Source organism: Microplitis demolitor, chromosome 4 (genome assembly GCF_026212275.2).
Source record: "Microplitis demolitor isolate Queensland-Clemson2020A chromosome 4, iyMicDemo2.1a, whole genome shotgun sequence".
Lineage (NCBI taxonomy): Eukaryota > Metazoa > Arthropoda > Insecta > Hymenoptera > Braconidae > Microplitis > Microplitis demolitor.
The window spans coordinates 258694-281131 of record NC_068548.1 but is presented as its reverse complement, the minus strand read 5'-3'; the positions used below and the strand labels follow the sequence as shown (position 1 = coordinate 281131).

The following is a 22438-nucleotide window of genomic DNA, read 5'->3' as shown; positions in this document are numbered from 1 at the left end:
AATCCCATGAATTTATTTTAAGAAAAAATTAAAATTCTGAGTAGACTATTGGTTTAAATGAAAAATTGATAACGACCATTTTCGTAGAGAATATAATTTCCTACAAAATTGTATTGATTATTTTTTCTCGTATCTCTGATAGTTTACTTGAAAATTGAATTTAAAGTTACAGAGTTCAAAATTTTCGTTGAAAATTCCTGTCACTGTGAACCGTAAGCTTCAAATCAAAATATCAATTAAACTATTGAATTTATGGAATAATTGATAAGGGCCTTTTTTACGGGAAATTTAATTCCCTACAAAATCATTTCCTATTATTTTTATCGTAACTTCAATATTTAAGTCACAATTCCATTTAAAAAAAAAAAAAAATTCTTACGAGCTTTTCCTTCGAGAAATTTCAAATGAATTATAAATTTTTTACAATAAAATACAATCGTAATTTTATTTGTAACCCTTATTATTACAAGATAATTAATTATTTATAAAAAATACAAAAATCTCAAAGAAATCTTCACAAATTTCTCTGAAATTGACCGTAAGTTTTCTAATAAATATCTAGAGGTGCAGGATTCCCAAACAGAAATTCCCACGAGTCAGGAAACTTGACCTTCGATGAGTCGAAACCAAATGACAGCCACTTGTTCAGATAATCAACAAAAGCAACAGCATCAGGTACATTGTCGCCCTCAGAGCAAAATCTCAGGATTACGACAGAGGAAATTTTATTTTGCATCAAAAACTCATGAAGTTTCAAAGCAAATCCCCCACCAGCGATGCTGACACACTCAGTACCATCAGCACTTGTCGTCGATTCAAGTTCCAGCCAACCCAAAGACTGGAATAATTTCCCCGTGGTAATTTGGATACTTGGCGAGGCCAAGTAGCGCATCGGCTCCGTTCTAATTTGAATGTCCGATCTCGTATGTGACCAGCCGCTCGTTAAAATTGCGACCTGCAATTTAAAAAACTTAATTACCTGTAATAAATCAAACTTAATTAATTAATTTTACCTGTGAAATTTTATTTTTCATAATAAATTCTTTTAGTTCATCAAAAAAACTCTTCAAATTTTTGACCACAGGCGAGCGAATTTGAATCGCGACTATTTTCTTACTCTGCTGACAATAAATATCGCAACTCGTACACAAAGAATTTGAATTTTTGACGTAAGGATCTGCGCCGAGGATTGGAATAAAACATGAATTTATAACATGACCAATTTTACGCATACTTATACTCGTTATTAATAAATCAAGGGCTAATTGCCCGACATTTCCCACAGCAACTGCTGGGATTATTAATTTGTAGTCTGATAAATTTATTTCTTCTGTTAACTTTATCATATTTGTTATTTATAATTATATTAATTTTTATTTATCACTTGTGATTGAAGCGATGAACATGCAGTTTATTTATTTTGCTTTGACGGTAACGAGAACTTGGACCTTAACCTGAAAATATTTCTTAACGCTTGCGCAGAAACAGCGCGCAACGATAGTCTGAATGTAGCACACATCAAATAAATTAAAAATTATAAATAATAAAAAAAAATGATATTTATTAATTTTCAAATTTTTCAAATGTGCATTTTTTAAGAATTTAAAATTTGTCTTGGTTTGTTTGGATTCTCCGCTCGGCTATCTGAAGTTACGCGCGAAAAATTTTTTTTTTAAATAAGCCAATGCCGCCAATGTAAAGATAATTTGAAAATTATCATTCTGTCAGCGCGTGCGCTTGACGTAACAATCGAAGTTACATAATCGATAATCCTGTGATATAAAAAAAAATCTAACTCGATAGCCCAACAATCGATATTAGAATTCTCGAAGTGTGAAAACGTAAACATCACGTTAAAGTGTCTCTTAACAATAAAAATAAATATAAGTCTATTAAAACAAATTGATAGGACATTTTATAAATTTATCATCATATTTTAAATAATAAACAATAATTATAACTAATAATAATTATTTAAAAGTTTTTTATTAATAATACAAGTAATTAATAATAAATATACTTGTCGCGTGGTTTTCTTTGTGTGTAGACAGAATAGAAAAAAAAAAATAAGAAAAAAAAATTCCCGTGACGTGAGGTGGCATCTTGTCTTCTGATTGGTCGAATAAATAATAAGAAAGATAAAATTTATTTTAGTGTTTGTATTTACTACATCTGCTGGGTTTAATGTTCTTATAAATGTGAAGTATCATACACATATATATTCATATATATAGATATATATTTTATTATATATGTCTAGTGATTGATCGTGTCTTTTCCTCTCATTTTTAATGCAATAATATACCTATACAAGTATAGATATTTTTATATATGTATATATATGTATACATATATATGTAAATAATTGATGTTATTAATAAATAAGACACGCGTTTTGTTTTTTTTTGTCTATTTAGTGCAAATAAACAATCGGGGAAGTGGAAATTGAAAAATAAATTAATTTTTTTAAAACTTGAGTTTGAAAAAATAATTGAGTGAATAAAAATAAGAATTTAAAAAAAGTTTATGTAAAAGTTATTAAAAGTGATTGTCAAGACAAAAATAGATAAATATTGTTTTTGTTTTCGTCATGGTCGTGATTAATAAAAATATTTGTGTAAAAAAATAATAATAATAATAATTGAAAGTAATTCTTACAATTATGTGATAGTTGGGTTTAGTTATTTTATGGATTTATTGTTATTTAAATTATTGTAACTGACGTTTTTGTTTTTCTAACCTAATTTCTTTAAATATTTCATCATTTTATGTAAAGAAAAAAAAACAGGTATGTAATTTATTTATTTTAAAAATTTATTTGGATTTTTTTTAACTAGTAATGTTTTTTCTATTGGCTGGCCATTTTCATTTTTACTATTTTAAAATTCAAAAAGTAAACAATAATACTGTTTATTATTATTATTTGTCATAATAAAAACATTAAGATACATTAATTAAGAATTTTAAATTAAATTTCAAATTGATCGTTTTATTTTTTCAAACATTTTATAGTTTTTTTACCACAAAATTATAAAGATATTTTTCCCGCGAAATTTAAAAACTTAAAACTAATTCAGCTTTTTTAATTATAATATTAAAACAAAACCCGTTAATTAAAAATGACATCCTGGTTTTTTTTTATGATAATTTTTAATTGAGCAGCACAAATTTACTTCCATTGAATCATCGACGGAAAAAAACTCCCAATAGCAGAATTTAACCCCGCCAGCAAAGTTGTTATGACTGGCAGCTCAATTTCAAGCATTAAAGATTAAAAAGTTTATTAACACCATTCCGAGTTATGTATCTAATGATAAACAACAATTTTCAAAATACGAACATAAATAGTTATTTTTACCCACAGCAATCGCCCGTAGAATTAAAAACAATTTGAATTAAAAGTAAAATTATGAATGAAAATTCAAAATTAAAAATGTTATTAAATTAACTACAACTGAGATAATTAAACTGTAGTTTGTGTTCACCGTATTGACAATCTGGCACGAGTGACACTATAATTTATCTCTCTAGTTTTTTACGACTGGTTAAAATTAAAAATTCAGTAACTACATTATAGTATAAATTGGTCTTGTAGATTCTGTAGTAATAAAATATGACAATTTTACCCTGGAAGATATCACACAATTTTTACATCAACTTCAATGTGTAACGAAATGGCCGACAGAATAAACAATCTGCGCCGCCACTCATTTTTGAACACTGTAGTTACACTAAACCTATAGCTGTAGTTATATTAATTACGTTTTTAAACGTATTAAATGTAAGCCTCGTATTTCTCATCCATTATAAAAATAATTTTCCAGAAATAAAAATGGGTGACAATTATCAAGAATTCATACTGAGTGACCTGAATCCCTCAAATCAGATGGACAATTCGATAAAACAAGAACCCAATGGATTAGAAATAACAACAACGGCATCAGTACCAATACCTGGTAGTCATCGTGGCGCCCGGGGAATTTATGACCAATTTTCACCTTCACCTCTGACATTACCGTCAATGTGGGGCTCCAGAATAGACACCGACGACTACTCAATAGACCCAGAGCAACTGGGAATAACATTCAAAATGGAAGATGATGATATATTCCAAGTTGACAAAGCCGACCTAATCCAAGGCCCTACACTGGCTGAATTGAATGCCAACGATGATATTTTACTCGGTGATTTGAATTTTGATGACTTATTGCTACCTGAAGAACGACTGCAGCCGCTGTCACCACAGACAGTCGTTCCTCAACCAGTAACAATAGCGCCGGCACCTATTCCCATTGCTTCTCATGTTGGAGTATCAAGTGGCATCAGCGGTTTTGCTGCCAGTTACCCCAGTAGCACAGTAACATTCAAACCAACCACAACTTACTCGACTAATTTTATTGGAAACTTTGATAACGATGTTGTTTATGTCAGTCCAAGTACCAGCAACATTGCCGGTAAATTTTTTTTTTTTTAAATTTAACAAAAGCTATTATCCTGTCTCTACTGATTAGTTTTCTTTTTTTTATTTGAAATAGAATCAATGGACTCGTGCTACGAAATTGGAAGTTCAACAGCAAGTTCATCAACGTCACCACACATGATTCCTGGTGGTATAAATGCTACTGCTGATAATAATTTAACAATAAATAATAAATCAATAACTGTTGGACAAACATCAACACTACACGAGTTGTTGATGAGAAAAGTTGATAATAATACAGTAAGTCCAATAAAACGAGTGGATCCTATTCCAATGGACATTGGCAGCAGTAGTAAAATAAAAGTATCGAGATTATCAACATCAGCGCCAACACAAAGTCTTGGATTAGAACAAATATGGGCTAGACGTGAACCCCGACGTCATTTGTTGAGTACATCAAGTATTGGGGTCGCAGAAGCTGAGTCGACTAGTAGTTTGAGTACCGGAGGTGCACTGAGTCCCGATCCACAGGTTGATCCACTTGGACAATTGGATCCGCTTAGTCACGATGAAGGCTACGAGGACAGTGATGATGATAGCGATCACTACGATGACTACAGCAGTGATAATGGTACGTTTCTTTTTTTTTTTTTTTTTTTCTAATCAGTGACGTCTGTTACAGGATATTGTGATGATCGTTATTCTTTTTTTGTGATTTAAGACTCTGGGAGCGATGGCGAGGATCACAACAGTATTAGAATGATGCGAGATCCAACAACTTCATCAGGATCATCAAAATTATCTAAGAAAGAAAAATATTTTTGGCAGTATAATGTGCAAGCCAAGGGACCTAAAGGACAACGTCTGATAGCACACAAACGATTAGTGGACCCACATGTTCTCAATCAAGCAACAGATCCAGTTTTCAGTCCAAGTTGTTCTTTGCGCGGCATAAAACATTCTGGTAAAGCACGCAAAGGTGACGGTAATGACTTGACACCAAATCCACGTAAATTGTGTATTATTGGCAAAGAATTGGATAAATTGTCACGTGTTATAAATGATATGACACCAGTATCTGAATTGCCATTTCCTGCTAGGCCTAAAACACGTAAAGAAAAAAATAAGTTGGCGTCACGTGCTTGCCGTTTGAAAAAAAAAGCACAACATGAAGCCAATAAAATAAAATTACACGGTCTTGAAGTTGAACACAAACGTCTTATTAATGGGATTTCACAAATGAAATCAATATTGGCGGCTAAATTAACGGAATCGAGTCCTGATAACCAGGAAGAGTTGACACGACAAATAGACAAAATTTGCAAATTTGCTACAAGTAAGTTTTATTTTAACTTAATTTTAAATTAAATGGAAATTTTATAAAAAAGATCTAGTACAATTGTCACTAAAAAGTTTATTTACTGCAGTTTTGATAGCGAATCTGACAAAAAGTTGGCGACAATCTTACTGCTACAAGTTGTTGTCAACTTTAACTCAACCCGGGAATCCCATAAGTTTATCAACTGAATGTCAAATTCCTAAAGAAGTTGATGGCAAAAGTTGACATCCATTAGTTAATTAAAATTACCTTTAATTTTCCTAGAAAATTGACAACTACTAGTCAACAGTTACACAGACTGAAGTTGTCATTAACTTGATGGCAACAAATTGTCATCAACTTTCTGACCTGAAAGTTTTGCTATCAGAGAAATTTGTAATCCCTAATAGCTACTTTAGTTTGAAATTGACAGTAATTTGACATTGAAATTTACTGACAATTTAACAGCAAAAGTTGTAAAGAAAAATTTGTATCAAATTATATAGTAAGTTGTATACGAATTGTCATCAAAAAACGGAAAAGTTCCAAGTTAACGGAAATTCGAGGAAAAATTCAAGGAAACTTTTTGAAGTTAACTTTTGCGAAAACAAACTGTGCAATTAGGATTAAAAAAATAAATTTCCCGCGTATGCGTCAACAAAAAATTGTAAAAGACATTTGTCGAAATACTCGTGTATATATTTAATTATTTTTAATTATTAATTACAGAGGTACGTATCGCAAACCATTCGACTGAATTTGTTAACAAAGTTTTGGATAAAATGAAGTCTGGGGTTCCGGACGGTGGCATCGACGACTTTTAGTTATAAATAATATCCTGGGTCATCACTGTAATCATCGGCAACAATTATGATTACGACAAAAATTGCCTATTCTTAGTTTACATTTTTTTTTAATCAAAATTTAAAAAAACTATATTTTTATCGTGTGTAAGAAGAAAAATCGTCTATTCTTGAAGTAAAAAAATCAATAATAATTATAAAATATCAATGATTATTAAAAAGTAATAGTTATTAATGAAATACATTAAGAAGTAATAAGTACATTATGTTAATAACAATAACAATAGTTGGCTAACTTGGTCTACCTCAGAGAAAACGCTATACCTGCATAATTATTTTTAAACTATAATAATAATAACGATTAATATTAATATCGTAGTATATATATGCTTGATGAAAAAAAAATAAATATATATATTTATACATATTAAATATATATACTATTTTTTTTTATAAATAGATTTTAAGAAAATAATATTTTACTTTAATAACATATTTAAACGAATATATATTCAGTAACCATTAAAGCTCTGGTAGCTTTTTAATTAATGAGCGTCTAATTATACATTTATCATAATTATTATTTGTTTTTTTTAATTTCGAAATCTTATAATTACAGTAGTGTTTGAAAGGAGTAAATTATATATTTCGTGGGGTAGTTATGGTATTCAGGAAAAATATTATAATCACTTTATAATTAATTTATATGATAGCTATTAAGGAAAAAAAATCAAAGTTAATCGATGTATAAATTATATCTGACTATATGTGATTATATGATCACATATGATCAGCTATAATTATATATCACTAAAAATAATCATAATATTGTCACACATGTGACTGAATATGAATAAATATGATCATATATGGTAACAAATGTTGATATATTGTCATATATGATCACATATGCCATATGTTTATATATGGTTATGTGTAGCTTAATATTATCATATATGATAATAAATAGTTGTATATTGCTATATATGATTGTATATGACCAAATATGATTATACATGGCCTTAACTATAATTATCAATACTCATCTAGTAGTTTACATGACCACATATGATCATATGAGTATTTGATCATATATGAGTAGGGTCATATATAATTATATAGGTCATATATGATTATAAATAATTATGTGTAGCTCATACTTATCATTTATAATCACATACGATCATATATGGTCATATATGACCATTTTCTTGTATTTGATCAGATATAAATATTTTATCTGATTTGATTTATGATCGATTTTGTTGTTATTGAAAATTCGTATGATAAAATTAATAATTAGTATATTAGAATGCATAATCAATATTATTAAGTGGTTATGATATTTTTCCATCTGAGAGAATTAAAAATTATATGACGAGAGTTGATTATTAAATTTAAAATTTTAAAATTTTTTATTAAATATTTATAACGTAAACGATGCTGGTTTATATTGATATTATGCTTTAAAAAAATTATTATAATTATTATCGTTGAAAAGAATATAATCATTATAATTAAATAAAAACAAGTAGTTTTCTATGTAATAATTTTAATGAAAAAAAAAAAAGAAAAAAAAATTTATGGAAGGATAGTTTGGATAATATTTTATTTTTGTACTTTAGTTGTTTTTTTTATTCTTTAAATTATGTCAAGTTTAAATTATAGAAAGTAATACTATAAGATTTATTTTTATTATTGTTTATTTTTATTTTTAATAAAATAAGGCAATGCGTTGCGTATTTTATACCCGCCTAAAAAAAATTGTTTTTTTATAAAATCGATTATGCAATCGTCGATTTTTATATAAATTTTTAATGAAAAAATGTAAATTATTTTGTCTGAGAATTTTCTAAGTCAATAATAGATTTGTTGAGAATTTTTTTTTTTTTTTTTTTTCAATTTACAAAAAAATTAAAATTCCGTCACAACTATAAAAAATATGAAAAAAATATATCAATACAAATTCATAGATAATTTTACCCTTGACAAAAAAGATCTTCACCATATTTGATGTAATTCAAATATTTTAAAAGTTATAGACTTTTCAAACTCAAAATTTAAAATTCAAATTGCAAAATTTAAATTTGCATTAATTAAAAAAAAAGTTGACAACAAATCTTTTTTCTAAAACTTACCCTCTTGTAAAAAAAAAAAAAAAAAATGTAAATCAAAAATTTATTATGACAGTTATTGAAAGTAAAAATTTTATTTTAAAAATCCAGAAAAAGTAAATATTTCTATGCCTGTAATTTTTTTGTGAAAAAATAATTTTGATTAATTTTATAAATCGTTACTTCATGTGCCAGACTATGTTTTATAAGTTTACTGATCCATAGTTATTATTATTATTATAAATAATAATAAAATTATTTTTCTTTATTTTTTCATCTGCATGTTAATCAATTTCGTTGTATTTTTTATGTTTAAAATAAAATAAAAAAAAAAAAAAAAAAAAAAAAAAGTGATTTCCATAAATGGATTTTTTATTCAATATTTTACGTAACAAATAAATCCTTGAATAAAATAAAACCCATCAGAAATTATTTTTTACATTTTCTTTATTCACATCAATAATCTCTAATCTTATATTTATTATTACAATTAATTATATTTATAGACAAATAATTTAAGATATTAATTAAATTATACAATTTTATTTTCTGTACATTTTATTTATTTTTTAAAAATAAATTCGTGCATTAAAAAAAAAATTAATTAAAGTTCTTTTTTGGAAATTTTTTATCCTTTGGTTTTCGTGCATAAAACAAGTAAATATTATTAACAACTAATTAATGAGTGCAAAATATATGGCACTAATTAATGCAATCGTAAAAAAAAATTTAATATACTGGTGGCAATTATTTTTATTATTTTGACTAGATAAATATTTTATTTTTAATTAGGCTGTTGGTATGTACAAAAGCGTTAATTACTATCATTAATTATAATTTCTTTGCATATTTACAAACAAAGAATTTTAGCTTAAAAAAAGCGTTTAATTTAAATTACCCGGTTTTTTTTATCCGTAATTTCGGTCTTTGATATTGAAGAAAAATATATACATTCATTAAATAACAAAAAAAAAAATTTCACATCAATTACAAATAAAATTAACGTATATATTTTTTTTATATCAAAAGTTTCTTTAATATTTCAATTACCGCTGAGGGTCAGTACTTAAATTACATAACAAATTTTAAGGGTTAGGGGGAGGAGGGGTAATTAATTTAATTTCTGATGGAAAAAATCAACACCGGACTGGGAATCCCAAAAAGTCCCAATTTGAATGTCGCGGGAAAAAAAATCCGACACCAGACAGGGAATCCCGAAGTTGAATTTTTGAAACCATTCGCACTTTTTTAGCACAATAAAAAAATTTACATACAATAGGGAGAAAAAAAAGGTGGAGGTAAAAATGTGCTTCCAAATGTTACGTTATTTAAGTACAGCCTGTAAATTAAAAAAACTCGAATTTGAATTTAAAAAATAACTTAAACTAGTTAAGCGAAATGCCTTGAATCCAAGAACTAAGATCACTAGTATCCTCGCAAATAAGACTAAGCCCTTGATTATTACCGAGCTTACAATGATCATTTAATTGCTTTGACTCAATGATACTCGCCGCAGCAGTGCGACCAGTCAAATAAGCGCCGTGAACAGTCGAATAAAAACTCGAGTGCGTGTGCTCACCCGCGAAGGCAATTAATATTTTTTTGCTGCCGTCTGGTTCATCGCAAACAAGAGGCTCAGCGAGCGCTTCGATATCTAGTTGACTGGAGCCAATCGCAACCGCGGTGTAAGACCCGCAAGTCCATGGCTGTGAGTGCCAACTTGTTTTCAAACAATTTTTCGGTACAGGAACAAACGGATCGTTTAAAAATTTTCTCAATATCATTGTGCAGGCATCAGATATTTCTTTGCTCGTTAATTGCTCCATGTACTCGGCTTCGCGGCCTGATATCCATGCAAGCAATAATGTCTCGGATAGTTTTGTAAAGGAGTAGATTTTTCTGTACCACGTTTTACTTATGTCTTTGGTAGATGAAGAATCTTCTTGATCACTGATGACACTGTCGTCCCACAGAAGAAGAACTTCAGATACTCCGGGGTTTAGAAATGGACGATCGTATTCTAAAAATATTTTATCCACGGTACCGAACATTAATTTATCTATTGCTTCGCATTTGTATTGTGGTAATGGTGGGTTAAATATTGCTTTATTTTTTTTTAATACACCTAGTGGTAATGTACAAATTAATTGGTCGGCTGTTATTGTTTTACCATTTGAACAGCTGACGCGAATTTTATTTTTTTCTTCTCCTTCCGTATCGTCTTCTGACTGCCATCTGTAAATTATTCATTATTAGTAAGCTCTGAAAAAAAATAACCCAATAATTGACCATGGACCGGTTTTTTTTTAAATTAAAATTTAGCAGTTGGATGTTAAATTCCTGTGAAAATTAAAAGCAACTGGGAATCCCATAAAATTAGAACAGCTGGACGTCAACTTTTTAAGGAAATTGATGGCAAAAGTTGACATCCAGTTAATAGAAAGTTGCTTTAAATTTTCCAGTCTGAAGTTATCATCAATTTGATCGCTGCTGATAAACATCTATTTTCTGACCAAAAAGTTTTGCTATCAGGGATAATTCTATTGTTTAAATTTAGTGGTAACAAAATGATGCTTATTATGTTAATAATTGAAATTACCTTATCTCAGTAACGGGATGTCCTAGTAAAATTTTATCCTTAGGAATGTGTTTAGTAACAGGTTCCAATATACTACTGTAACCACCAGGTAAACTGATATTACCACCTTGTAATTCAGCATAACTTCCCATCTCAAGTAAATCAACTTGATCCATACTATCACAGCCAGTAATACATGTTTCACGTTTCAACAAACAATCAAACAACAACTGTCGTATTTTACGTTCATTTTCAGGTAATGATGATAAATATAATGTTGACTCTAATTTAATATGTTCACCAACACTATTGATACCATCTGGCGGCACGTATGCACTTAAAAAATATTCACCGCAACGACGTAAAAAACATACATATGCTTCATATATTTCTTGTAAAATAGGAAATGACAATTGCTTGCCGTCTTCCATTGCTGCAACAACTTTATGGGGTTTTGGACAGTTTATTATATTTATTAAACCATTCGCCATCGCCAATTCAAATATTGGGTTCCCCAATACTCCATGGATCCAATTTGCCCCTAATTCAATATTATCTTCACCTAAAAAAAAATCATTTATTAATTTTCTTCTTTCATTGTTAGTTTTTTGTTGTCAATTGTCATGGAATAAATAAATAAAATATAAATATATGAAGCATGAATAGAATTTGTTGTAAAAATTTAAATGTCGTGAGTTTTTTTTGTTTGAATAAAATGTTGTTGTCCCAATAAAAAATTTTGAATTTTGAACTTGAAAATATTGATAATTAATTATTAATTATTGAAATAAAATATATGAAAATATATTGTGGAGTAAAAAGCTAGGTTACCTATTTTAGTAGAACATATACGTCCACCGATACGATTTCTTGCTTCAACTATAATAAAATCACTAAAATTGTTTTTTAATAAATGATTTGCTGCTGACAGACCAGCCATGCCAGCACCAATAATACATATTTTACAATTATTTCGGACATCCACTGAATCACCTGTGGACGCCGCCATTTTTAAATGTCAACATTTAATGATCATGGCCGGATATCAATATTAGTACAGAACTTTTATTGCTTATCGACTACTTACAATAAATTCAATTACTTTTTTATTTTCATAACAATAAGTGGAAACTGAAATTTTAAAAAATTTTGAATTCAATTAAAAATTTTATTAAAAATTATGTAAAAAAATTTACACAGAGATTTTGAAAATTCCGCCATATGAGAGTACATTCCGTGTTTTTTTTTATATATATATTTTAAATATATATCATATGCTGCCATTTTATTACAATTTATTATCTTTAATTTTTCTCCCGTTTCTTCTAATAATTTATTTTCCAAATATTTAAATTTACCGCCCAGATAATAAGATTACTTAATAAATTATTGATTAAAACAAAAAATTTCGAGTTTACTTTTTATTCTAATTGATATAATTATTGACACAAATAAATTTTACTAAAATTATTGAATTAACATTTTTAAATTTCGCGCCAAGTTGGCGTTACTACTGGGCGTCGCTGTAGTCGACGTTCATATTTTTGCTAAAGTGGGGGTAGGAGAATAAATTGCAAAGTCTATTGCTTAGTACCAACTAACGGTCCAATAGCGGCAGTCAGTATCATCTCGACAATGGCAGTAGTAGTCCAGATTATTAATTCTTTCCGTTTAAATTGAAACGCAGTATTGCAGTTAAGTCGTGTAAAATTGTGCAGTGATTGTAAAATTTATCTTTTGTTAATTTAAATTGTGTAAAGTGTCTGTGGTGTCGCTAAGTGTTGAGTGTTCAGTGCTAATGTAAAGTGTTGCTGATGGCTGATGCTGATAACTTCCAAGTTCCTGAGCAAAATCATCTGGCATCGTCTGGTGGGGAAATAGCAGTTAAGTGACGTTTGTTTAGCTGAAATACACTTGGAGCAATTTAATTTAAATCTCCAAGTGTATTAGGATACCCTTCTGCATATTATTTCTCTGCCAAGGTTTGTTCAAACACTCAAGTGTTTTCTTTTTTTGAATTTTTCAAATATTTTTCTGTCATACTTAGCCGCCATTTTATTTTGACATATGATTTTTAATTTTCTCATTTTTAATAATTTAATCTTCAAATATTCGAATTTACCGCGCACGTAATAAGAATAATTACTAAGGGTACACTCCGAAATGCGATGCGCTACGCTACAGCTGCTTGAATTTTTCAAAATTATTTTCTTTAATTTAAAGTTTTAAATTAATAATTTAAATTTTCTGTTTACTATCATAAATTTTTGAATTTTTAAATCGAAATTTAAATTTCAAATGAAATTTTTGTTTAACGAAAAATAAAAATTGTTTACAATAATTTCAATTTTTCTTGCATCCCTAATATATATAATATGAATATATATATATGAGAATCGATAATTAAGCAATTGCTGATAACTCATTAGAAACAATAACCAAAGCGTCATCTTGCGACATAAATACAATATATATTACCACGCAAGTATACAAAATATGTGGAAAAAAAAAAATTTATATATTTATTGCTAAATATACAAACAACAAATGGCTGTGTAAAAATGTCCTAACCTTACGATGAAAGAACATATATATACATAGATATATGTATATATATTTATATAAAAAAAAAAAAAAATGAAGTTACAGTGAGTACAATAATAAAAAAAAATTAAAAAATGATAAATAAAATATAAATTTAATTTATTTAGCAGTGCTGTGTTATTTGTTGATATTATAGTACAATATATTAATTATTTAAATAATAATAACAATAATTAGTACAGTGAAATGCCAAAAATAAAAAAACTTGATTCACCGGGTAGTAGTTTATGGTGGTTACGTCAACGCGAAGTAGGTTTAAATTCACCATTAGGTTATGGTGATCGTTTTTATAAAACATTATATTCATCAATTCAACCAGTAACGTCCTGGGACCATGGTAATAATTTAAATAATGCAATCCATGGTGGAGTTTTTAATCTTGAATTTTCACCTGACGGGTAAGGAAATTATTTATTTATTTATAACATAATTAGTCTGCAAATTAACTAGAGTCATGGAAAAATAAAGTGTCCACTTGAAAACTAATGTCGCAGTAGCGGGAGAATTTAAAAAATTAAAATTTAAATAGTATAAATTTTTGTTAATTGTCTTTAAAAATTTCAGCTCGCTACTGGTGGCAGCATGTGAAAAAAAAAGTATCCTAATGTTCGATCCACTGGGTCGCCGTCTGATAAAAGCTTTGGATAACGCTCACAATGATTGTGTTAATTGCGTTAAATTTCTTGATCATCGTATGTTCGCAACCTGCTCTGATGATAATTCTGTAGCTCTCTGGGATGCGCGTAATCTTAAATACAAAATTCGTTCACTTCTTGGTCATACAAAATGGGTTAAAAGTATTGAATACAGCCCCCAAGATCAGCTTCTTCTTACCAGCGGTTTTGACGGTAGTATCTATTCCTGGGACATCAATAGCGCTACTGAAAATAGTCTTCTGTTCACTCAAGTATTTCATACAAATGGTTTAATGCGTACCCGTTTAACCCCCGACGCTAAAAAAATCCTAGTCAGTACAACTTCTGGATACTTAATTATTATTCATAATTTACGTTTAAGTTCTTTAGCCCAAGATCTTGATGGTTTCAAACCAAATGTATACCGTTTGATGCAAGTTTCACAAACAACATTACCAGTAGCCGCTAGTTATACTCATTTATTTTCACAATCACGTAATTACAATCGGGTTGAATTTATAACCGATTTTCCTCAAGGTAATGACGCTGAATTTATTTCAAGTCTTCAAGTCCACCCACAAGGTTGGTGTGTTTTGTCACGTAACGTCGGAAATGAAGAAAAATCCGAGTATACTTGCGTTCATGACATCCAAGACTATCAAGTTCCAGTTGTTGATGATGATGATAATGACAATAAACGTGATTATGGATCATCAAGTGCTGACTTGAGTGGTCTCTATAATCTTAATACAACTGGAACAAGTAGTCCTTCTGCTAATCCAACTAATCAAACTGCTACTACTGGATCAAATGATTCTGATCAATCATCAATACGTTATTCATTTGTTATTGATAATCAGAACTCACGATTATCTGAATTACGACCAGATAATCGTATTCCAAATAATTTTGAAGTCGTTGCTATAAGATCTAATGTGAATCCAAACAATGATCCACGTGTTCCTGGTAATTCACAGCAGCAGCAGCAACAGTCACAGCAGGATCGTCGTAATCATCATCATGTTTATAACAATGGTAATTTTTCAGCAGCTAATATGGAACTACATGTCAGCTCAACTGATGTTTGGGAAGCATTGGTTGCAGTACGCGAAAATAGATCAAGACGCGAGCGTGAACTTGAACAAATAATAAATAATAATAATAATAATCATAACCAATCAAATAACCCACGTCATTGGATGTTAAGACGACCTCTGCGTGATGATCGTTCCCATACTGTTTTTATACTGGGTGATAGAAGTTCTGCTAATAATTCAAGTTTATCAACAACACAGGCAGCTTTTGCGATACCGAGAAATCATAAAATTCATCAGAATGTACCCCGACTGATAAATTACATTCAGGAGCCAAATGTTGGACTGGGTTACATTAAGGAATTATGTTTTTCGGCAGATGGACGACTGATATGTTCCCCATTTGGTTTTGGTATAAGACTACTTGGATTTTCAAATGAGTGCCAGGAATTGTCGGCGTGTGTACCCGATATGGACCGACCGAGACAGTTGTGTGAATTAGCTACTACTCTTAGTCATACGGACATTGTTCTTAGTACTAAATTTTCACCAAAACATTGTTTATTAGTATCTGGATGTTTGAGTGGTAAAATTGTTTGGCATCAACCTGTTATATAAAATTTTTTTTATAATGTTTAAGTAGTCGACAATTTAAATCTCACATGCGGTAATAATGTATCCTTTATTTTTAAATATTCAAGTATGTCTGCAAATTATAATTATATCTATGATTGGTCAGTTGGGTCGATGCCATTTTGTGGTCGGTGCCGGCACTGTCCCAATCGGGTCTTGTATTTGAATTCGGCTTGTACGCAAAACTTCCAATTATCTTCAGCAAAAATTTTGATGAATAAAATTTGAAGTTTCGCGCCCAAACTATGGAATCTTATGGGGGTAAAGTATGCATTGGTATTTAAAATTAGCAGAGTCACAGTATCTCGATGCCACATCAACAATTTAAAGGTTAGGAATTAATGATTTAACTTTAATTAGTTAAATTACAGAATAACTTTTACTTAATCATGACTTATTTATACAAATTTTGAAATTTTATTTTCTGTACAATTAAACAATAGTCTGATAAACAATAATTTAATTTAATGGTTTAAGTTTATATTGTTCTAACAAGAGAATTAACTTCGGGTATAATCGGCTTTTTAAGGTTTCGTATTAGAAAAGTAGGCGCATGCGCTTCTGAAAATTTATGACGAGTGAAACTTGAGCTCCATTTTCTTTTTGGGACAACTATAATTATAACACCGTAATTATTGGTTACAAAATAAACTAAGCGACTATTTGAACATAAAAATTACAACTTTTTTTTTTTTAATTAATCACGATCGTGATCGAATAATGTATCATTAATTATAAATATCTTATGAACAATTTAATTACTTATATTATCTTTAATGTACATATTTTTGTATTAATTATTAACGATATTTGTTAATAAATTATTATCATTATTTACTATGATTTTTTTTTCTATATATATTTTATTCCTAACAACTGATAGGAATCTAAAAACAAATCAAATCAAAATTAATACTCTAAAAATAGAAATTATTTCATTTTGAGATAAGATATTATTATGAGGCTCATTAATAAAAAAATTTAATTTCTTTTAATGACCTAATGCAATCGCTCATAAGAAATAAACCCAAGCATTTAGAAAAACAACTTAACTATAAATTTATAAATAGTGATCATAAAATTTTATAAATTTTACAACGCATTTTTTGTGAGAGTTAAAAAAAATAAATACATCATTTTATTGAACCGGAGATCCAGTGATTATTTAACCGTAAGTTAATATATTAATTTTTAATCAATCATGCGGTAATTAATTAATTTCTAAAAACAATCGAAAGTTAATATCCTACAGTTGCTAAATATTGCTCATTAATTAACTAATTAATTTATTTTCAGATTAAAAATGATACTTAAATTGTTGTTGTCATTAATGACTATCGGGTTTTTTAAAAATTCGTCTTACTGCTCAACAATTAATGAGATTACATTACGGGATAATAGTAATTTTATTTCAAAATTACCTGACACTAAATTAATTCGTAACTTAGCATTAATTGGATCTTATCAATCAGCTTCCGTAAAACCTATTAAATATCTGCGTACACAAAATTTGACGATAACAGAACAATTGAAAGCAGGATTACGTGTACTGGACATCCATTTACGGCTCGTTGATGAAAAATTTGAACTTTATTATGGACCTACATATTTATCTTATACATTCGATGATATATTATCAGAAATTAATGAGTTTATTGTAAAAAACCCACGCGAATTAATAATAATGTTAATGAAAATTGAATTTGATCATTTATTGCCTGAGTTTGAAAAGTGTCAAGTGTTAGAAAATTATATTGAAATATGGCAAGGACGTGGATTGTCATTAATTGGAAAATGGTCATTATTGGACGACTATGTTGGAGAACACCGCGGCCATGTTTTGCTGAGTCATGTTGATGGAAAAAATTTTGACGACTGCACAACTTACTTACCCTGCGTTGTACAAAACAATTGGGATGTTACGGACGTAGAAAAAAAATGGCGACTCATTGAAGACAATAATGAAGAAATGTTCAATGGATACTCGGTCATTCATTCCTGTTTTATTAATTATTTATTTGGTCTTAATCCCTTGCTGTTTATTAGTTCATCAACTTCATCAGATGATCCGTCTGATTATTTAGACGTAGGATTAGATAGAGTTGAAATAATTAACAACAGAATGGCTAATTATTTTCGTAACCCATATTATACTCTCGTTATAATTGTGACAGACTTTCCGAGTCAAATGTTGATTGATAAAATTATTGATAGTAACTTTAATTAATTATGATCCCAACTATTCGGCGCCGTTGAACCAACGGCCAATGAGAGAACTAATATAATTATTATAATCATAGTTTATATAAATAGTCAGGTAGAGGTGCTGTGATTGTAATACAACAGTTTATAGATTTGTAGTTGGTAGTTTATTCTAAAATAAAATTAACGCTGAAGACGTGGAATTTTATTCAGTCTTATTTAAGTTTGCCTATTTTCGGCCTTGTGTTCACTACGGGAAGAAATTTTATTACTTTTTGGCTTGAAAATTTTTACCCGGGTATAGACAATATAAGATATTGCATTGTAGCTTGTCAACATTTTACTTCACCGAAATAGCTTGTCAATGTTTTTTTTTTTTGTTTTTTTTTCTCAAGATAGACTTGTAAGTATAAAACCATTAAAACAGACAGTAAGGCAAATTTTTTTAAAAATTGCTCAAAGAAATATAAATTCGTGCGAAAATTTCTAGTGTCTGAAATAAATTTAGTTTTATAGAATGTAATTGAGATTAGAAAAAACTGATTTTATAAAAAAAATTTCGTTTTTCAAATTTCAATATAAATAACAATGGTTATCAAAATTTTGTTATTTTTGTATACAACGATAATATTTTTATACGATTCACTATACTGCAAAATACTAAATGAAACTACATACACAGATCACAGTAAATTTATCTCTAAACTAGACATACGTCTGAGTCTTGTTGGTCAAGAATTTGTAATGGTTTATGGTGATGCATTTTTAATTTATATGTTTGAAAATATATTACAAGAAATAAATGAATTTATGAGAAAAAATTCCGGTGAATTAATAATATTGTTAATGAAAATAGACCATTATGGTGATTATTTACCATCTAATTCACATTATTGTGAGGTATTAGATATTTATATTGAAGAATGGAAGCATAAAAAATTAATGTTGATTAAAGACTGGTCATTGTTGGAAGACTATGTTGGTGAACACCGCGGTCATGTTTTATTGGGACACGATGACGATAATTTCAGTAGATGTACAACATATTTACCATGCGAAGTACAAAATAGTTGGGATACTAATTTAGAAAGAAAGTGGCAGCTCATAAAAGATAATTATGATAAAATGCTTAATCCGTATTACCCTTATCATTCATGTTATGTTAATTATTTATGCTCCGACAATCCTGTGTTCTTTAAAAATGATACATTAACTCATTATAATAACAGCGACAATTTCGAAAAGAGGTTAAAAGCAACTGAAAATATTAATCAGTTAATGGCTAATTATTTTCGAAATCCTATTGTTACTTTGGTTATGATTATGACTGACTTTCCAACTCAAGAATTAATTAATAATATTATTAATAGTAATTTCTACTAATATTTTTTATTCATCCTAAAAAAAAAATTGTGTTTAGTCATATAATTTATATTTAAAACTATGATTGAAAGTCAATCAGTTTAATCAGAGAGCGCTTATATGGCGCCCACATTCTCCAATTGGAACCAGTTTCGGGAAAAATTATTAGACGAGATCTCGTGATTTTAAAAAACTTTTTCAAAATTTAAAAAACTTAAAAAAATAACATCCTTATTCTAGTTCGGTAATGTCTTTTTTTTTTAAGATAAGATATAAATGTAATGAGTTTCGTAATAAATTTATCACATACAGTAATAGGTTAATTAAAAAAAAAATTCCATGTAAGTAAAATAGTAATAAAATGTCGATAACAAATAAAATAAAGTACAATATGTAATTTGATAATAAGATATTAATACCATTTACTATGTAATAGGTATAATTATTATCGTTTTTTGTAATTAGTATTAGAGATTAAAAATAATTGTAAAAAACATTAAAATTGAATAAATTATTATTTTATTTTTTATTCAAAAAATTCCTTTGTTTTTTATTCTCAATATGTATTTACTAGAAAATAAATTATATATAATTTTATTTTACGACTCAAAGTAATAACTTTTGAGCGATAATAAAAATAAATTTATTGCGCGTCAATAACAAGTTAAACTTAAACTTGTCTCTGAGAGACAATGAAATTCGAAAAATCACTCCCACTGGAAATTTTTAAACTGCGCGTGCGTGAAAAAGAGTGGGAGAATATATCGTATGTATAACACTCAGAGTGGGAGTAAAATTAAAAAATACCCGAGATACACCTTCTTGCTGGAAAATTTTTTAAATAAATTACGTTTAGTTGGAAATTATATTCATTTAGTAAATATATGACTTTAATGGCGGAATAATATTTTAAACAAAGTTATTAATCATACAGACCAAAAACAAGTTTAATTAAAAGCCACACTTCAAAATGTTTAAAAAAATAGTATTATTGTTATTGATTGAATTTATTTTTGAAAAAACGCATTGTTCAATAACTTCAACCGATAAATTTACAGATCACAGCCAATTTATAATAAAGTTGTCTGATACAAGTTTAATTCGAAATTTAGCATTAATTGGTACCCATAATTCAGCGTCAGGAGAAAATAAATTATTCAGCCAAATTCAAAATTTGACGATAAAACAACAATTGGAATCAGGAATTCGTGTGTTAGATATGTGCGTTAATTTACATGGAGATAAATTGGTCATGTACTATGGCCCTGTTTCTTTGAACGTGACATTTGATCATGTATTGGGACAAGTACTTGAATTTATGAAAAAAAATTCAGGTGAACTTATCATCATGTTGATGAGGATTGAGTACGACAATAATGTCAGCGTTCCAAAATCAAAACAGTGTAATGTACTGGATAATTATATCAGGAAATGGAACAACCGTGGTCTACTGCTGATCAAAAATTGGTCATTAATTGATGATTATATTGGAGAACATCGCGGCCATGTTTTGTTGGGTCAATATGACGGACGTAATTTTGTTGATTGTACAACTTGGCTAGCATGTGACATCCAAAACCACTGGGAAGCTGAAGGAATTATGGAAGTGGAGACGAAATGGGCACTAATAAAAAAAAATTTTGATGATATGTTTAATCCTTATCATCAATATCAATCGTGTTTCATTAATTATTTGACTAGTTTAGACATATCAATATTTAGTTCTACCCCAGAATTATTTTTGTTTAGGAATTCCGATTATTCAAAATTGCGGTTAATGAAAATTCATAAAATAAATTCGAAAATGGTAAATTATTATCGTAATCCTAGTATTTATTTAGTTATAATTATGGCCGATTTGCCTGATCAGGAATTGATAGATAAAATAATTAATAGTAATTTTTATTAATTTTTTTTTATTTTGTTAAATTTATTTTTAAAAATTGAAAAATTATAATTTTAAACAATTTTTTTATTTTATTTACAAAAATGTATTACATTTAATTATAAAATGATTAACTATTGCTAACACTTTTAATAACAATAACAACAATAATAATATCAAAAATTTCTAATTGAAAATATTTATGTCCACTAATACACTTTTATTTGCAGACACTAACAATTGAGCAGTAATCAATAAATCTAACCCTAGCGGGTCTGGATTACGGTAAATTACATATTTTACCACAAAATATCGTACTTTACTGCAAATTTGCCCTAAAATGCGGCCATAAATTACCGCATCTTGCGGTAATTTTTCGGAATACAGCAATTTACCTTAATTCAGATCTGCTATTAAATTGACAAATAAATAAATAAATAAATAATAATAATAATAATAATAATAATTGTAAAAAAAACCATGTGAAAAGGCTATATTTTCAAATGGCAAAATAAATAATAATTGTTAAAATAACATACTGTAAATTAGTAACAACCGTTTCACCAGTACTTGATATTAGTTTATCATTATCATCATCATTAATATAATAATTACTTTGATTGTTATTATCAACTGATCTTTGTATACGTAAATGATTTAAATTATTATTGCCATAACCGTTGAATTCATTACGCTGCTGGGAAAGGGAAATCCCATTAATTGTTTTATCAACAAATGGCGGCAATTTTTTAAAATTCAAATTTTTATTTTGTTTATTATTATTATTATTATTATTATTATTATTATTATTATTATTATTATTATTATTATTATTATTATTATTATTATT

General features: G+C 28.3%; 5 protein-coding genes across 5 annotated transcripts; 3 read left to right on the top strand and 2 right to left on the bottom strand.

Annotated features, from left to right (window-relative positions):
• Window positions 1-426: 426 nt before the first annotated feature.
• Window positions 427-1639, bottom strand: LOC103572536 (proteasome assembly chaperone 2). Its single transcript, XM_008551176.2, has 2 exons — window positions 1014-1639; window positions 427-955 (listed from the first exon to the last, which is right to left on the bottom strand). The coding sequence occupies exons 1-2, from the start codon at window positions 1344-1346 to the stop codon at window positions 548-550; spliced, it is 741 nt and encodes a 246-aa protein (XP_008549398.1). The 5' UTR covers window positions 1347-1639; the 3' UTR covers window positions 427-547.
• A 200-nt stretch (window positions 1640-1839) lies between these two features.
• On the top strand, window positions 1840-8060 carry LOC103572537 (protein CREBRF homolog). The gene is made up of 5 exons (XM_008551177.2): window positions 1840-2788; window positions 3825-4454; window positions 4536-5051; window positions 5142-5756; window positions 6468-8060. The coding sequence occupies exons 2-5, from the start codon at window positions 3833-3835 to the stop codon at window positions 6560-6562; spliced, it is 1848 nt and encodes a 615-aa protein (XP_008549399.1). The 5' UTR covers window positions 1840-2788; window positions 3825-3832; the 3' UTR covers window positions 6563-8060.
• Window positions 8061-9273: 1213 nt separating this feature from the next.
• Window positions 9274-12242, bottom strand: LOC103572538 (peroxisomal N(1)-acetyl-spermine/spermidine oxidase). The gene is made up of 3 exons (XM_008551178.2): window positions 12065-12242; window positions 11255-11795; window positions 9274-10890 (listed from the first exon to the last, which is right to left on the bottom strand). The coding sequence occupies exons 1-3, from the start codon at window positions 12240-12242 to the stop codon at window positions 10041-10043; spliced, it is 1569 nt and encodes a 522-aa protein (XP_008549400.1). The 3' UTR covers window positions 9274-10040.
• Window positions 12243-13729: 1487 nt separating this feature from the next.
• On the top strand, window positions 13730-16921 carry LOC103572539 (DDB1- and CUL4-associated factor 10). Its single transcript, XM_008551180.2, has 2 exons — window positions 13730-14235; window positions 14402-16921. The coding sequence occupies exons 1-2, from the start codon at window positions 14024-14026 to the stop codon at window positions 16122-16124; spliced, it is 1935 nt and encodes a 644-aa protein (XP_008549402.1). The 5' UTR covers window positions 13730-14023; the 3' UTR covers window positions 16125-16921.
• A 252-nt stretch (window positions 16922-17173) lies between these two features.
• Window positions 17174-20064, top strand: LOC103572540 (1-phosphatidylinositol phosphodiesterase). Its single transcript, XM_008551181.2, has 2 exons — window positions 17174-17310; window positions 17436-20064. The coding sequence occupies exon 2, from the start codon at window positions 17443-17445 to the stop codon at window positions 18364-18366; it is 924 nt and encodes a 307-aa protein (XP_008549403.1). The 5' UTR covers window positions 17174-17310; window positions 17436-17442; the 3' UTR covers window positions 18367-20064.
• The last annotated feature ends 2374 nt before the right edge of the window (window positions 20065-22438 follow it).

What these genes read in the sequence shown, in the direction of transcription:
- LOC103572540 (XM_008551181.2), top strand. Translation starts at nt 17,443, where the DNA reads ATGATACTTAAATTGTTGTTGTCATTAATGACTATCGGGTTTTTTAAA.
- LOC103572538 (XM_008551178.2), bottom strand. Translation starts at nt 12,242, where the DNA reads ATGGCGGCGTCCACAGGTGATTCAGTGGATGTCCGAAATAATTGTAAA. An exon ending in TATATGTTCTACTAAAATAG is followed by an intron (nt 11,796 to 12,064) that starts GTAACCTAGCTT and finishes ATTTTTTTTTAG; the next exon opens with GTGAAGATAATATTGAATTA. An exon ending in CATCCCGTTACTGAGATAAG is followed by an intron (nt 10,891 to 11,254) that starts GTAATTTCAATT and finishes AATAATTTACAG; the next exon opens with ATGGCAGTCAGAAGACGATA.
- LOC103572539 (XM_008551180.2), top strand. Translation starts at nt 14,024, where the DNA reads ATGCCAAAAATAAAAAAACTTGATTCACCGGGTAGTAGTTTATGGTGG. An exon ending in CTTGAATTTTCACCTGACGG is followed by an intron (nt 14,236 to 14,401) that starts GTAAGGAAATTA and finishes TAAAAATTTCAG; the next exon opens with CTCGCTACTGGTGGCAGCAT.
- LOC103572536 (XM_008551176.2), bottom strand. Translation starts at nt 1,346, where the DNA reads ATGATAAAGTTAACAGAAGAAATAAATTTATCAGACTACAAATTAATA. An exon ending in TGAAAAATAAAATTTCACAG is followed by an intron (nt 956 to 1,013) that starts GTAAAATTAATT and finishes TTTAAATTGCAG; the next exon opens with GTCGCAATTTTAACGAGCGG.
- LOC103572537 (XM_008551177.2), top strand. Translation starts at nt 3,833, where the DNA reads ATGGGTGACAATTATCAAGAATTCATACTGAGTGACCTGAATCCCTCA. An exon ending in TGACTACAGCAGTGATAATG is followed by an intron (nt 5,052 to 5,141) that starts GTACGTTTCTTT and finishes TTGTGATTTAAG; the next exon opens with ACTCTGGGAGCGATGGCGAG. An exon ending in AATTTGCAAATTTGCTACAA is followed by an intron (nt 5,757 to 6,467) that starts GTAAGTTTTATT and finishes TATTAATTACAG; the next exon opens with AGGTACGTATCGCAAACCAT.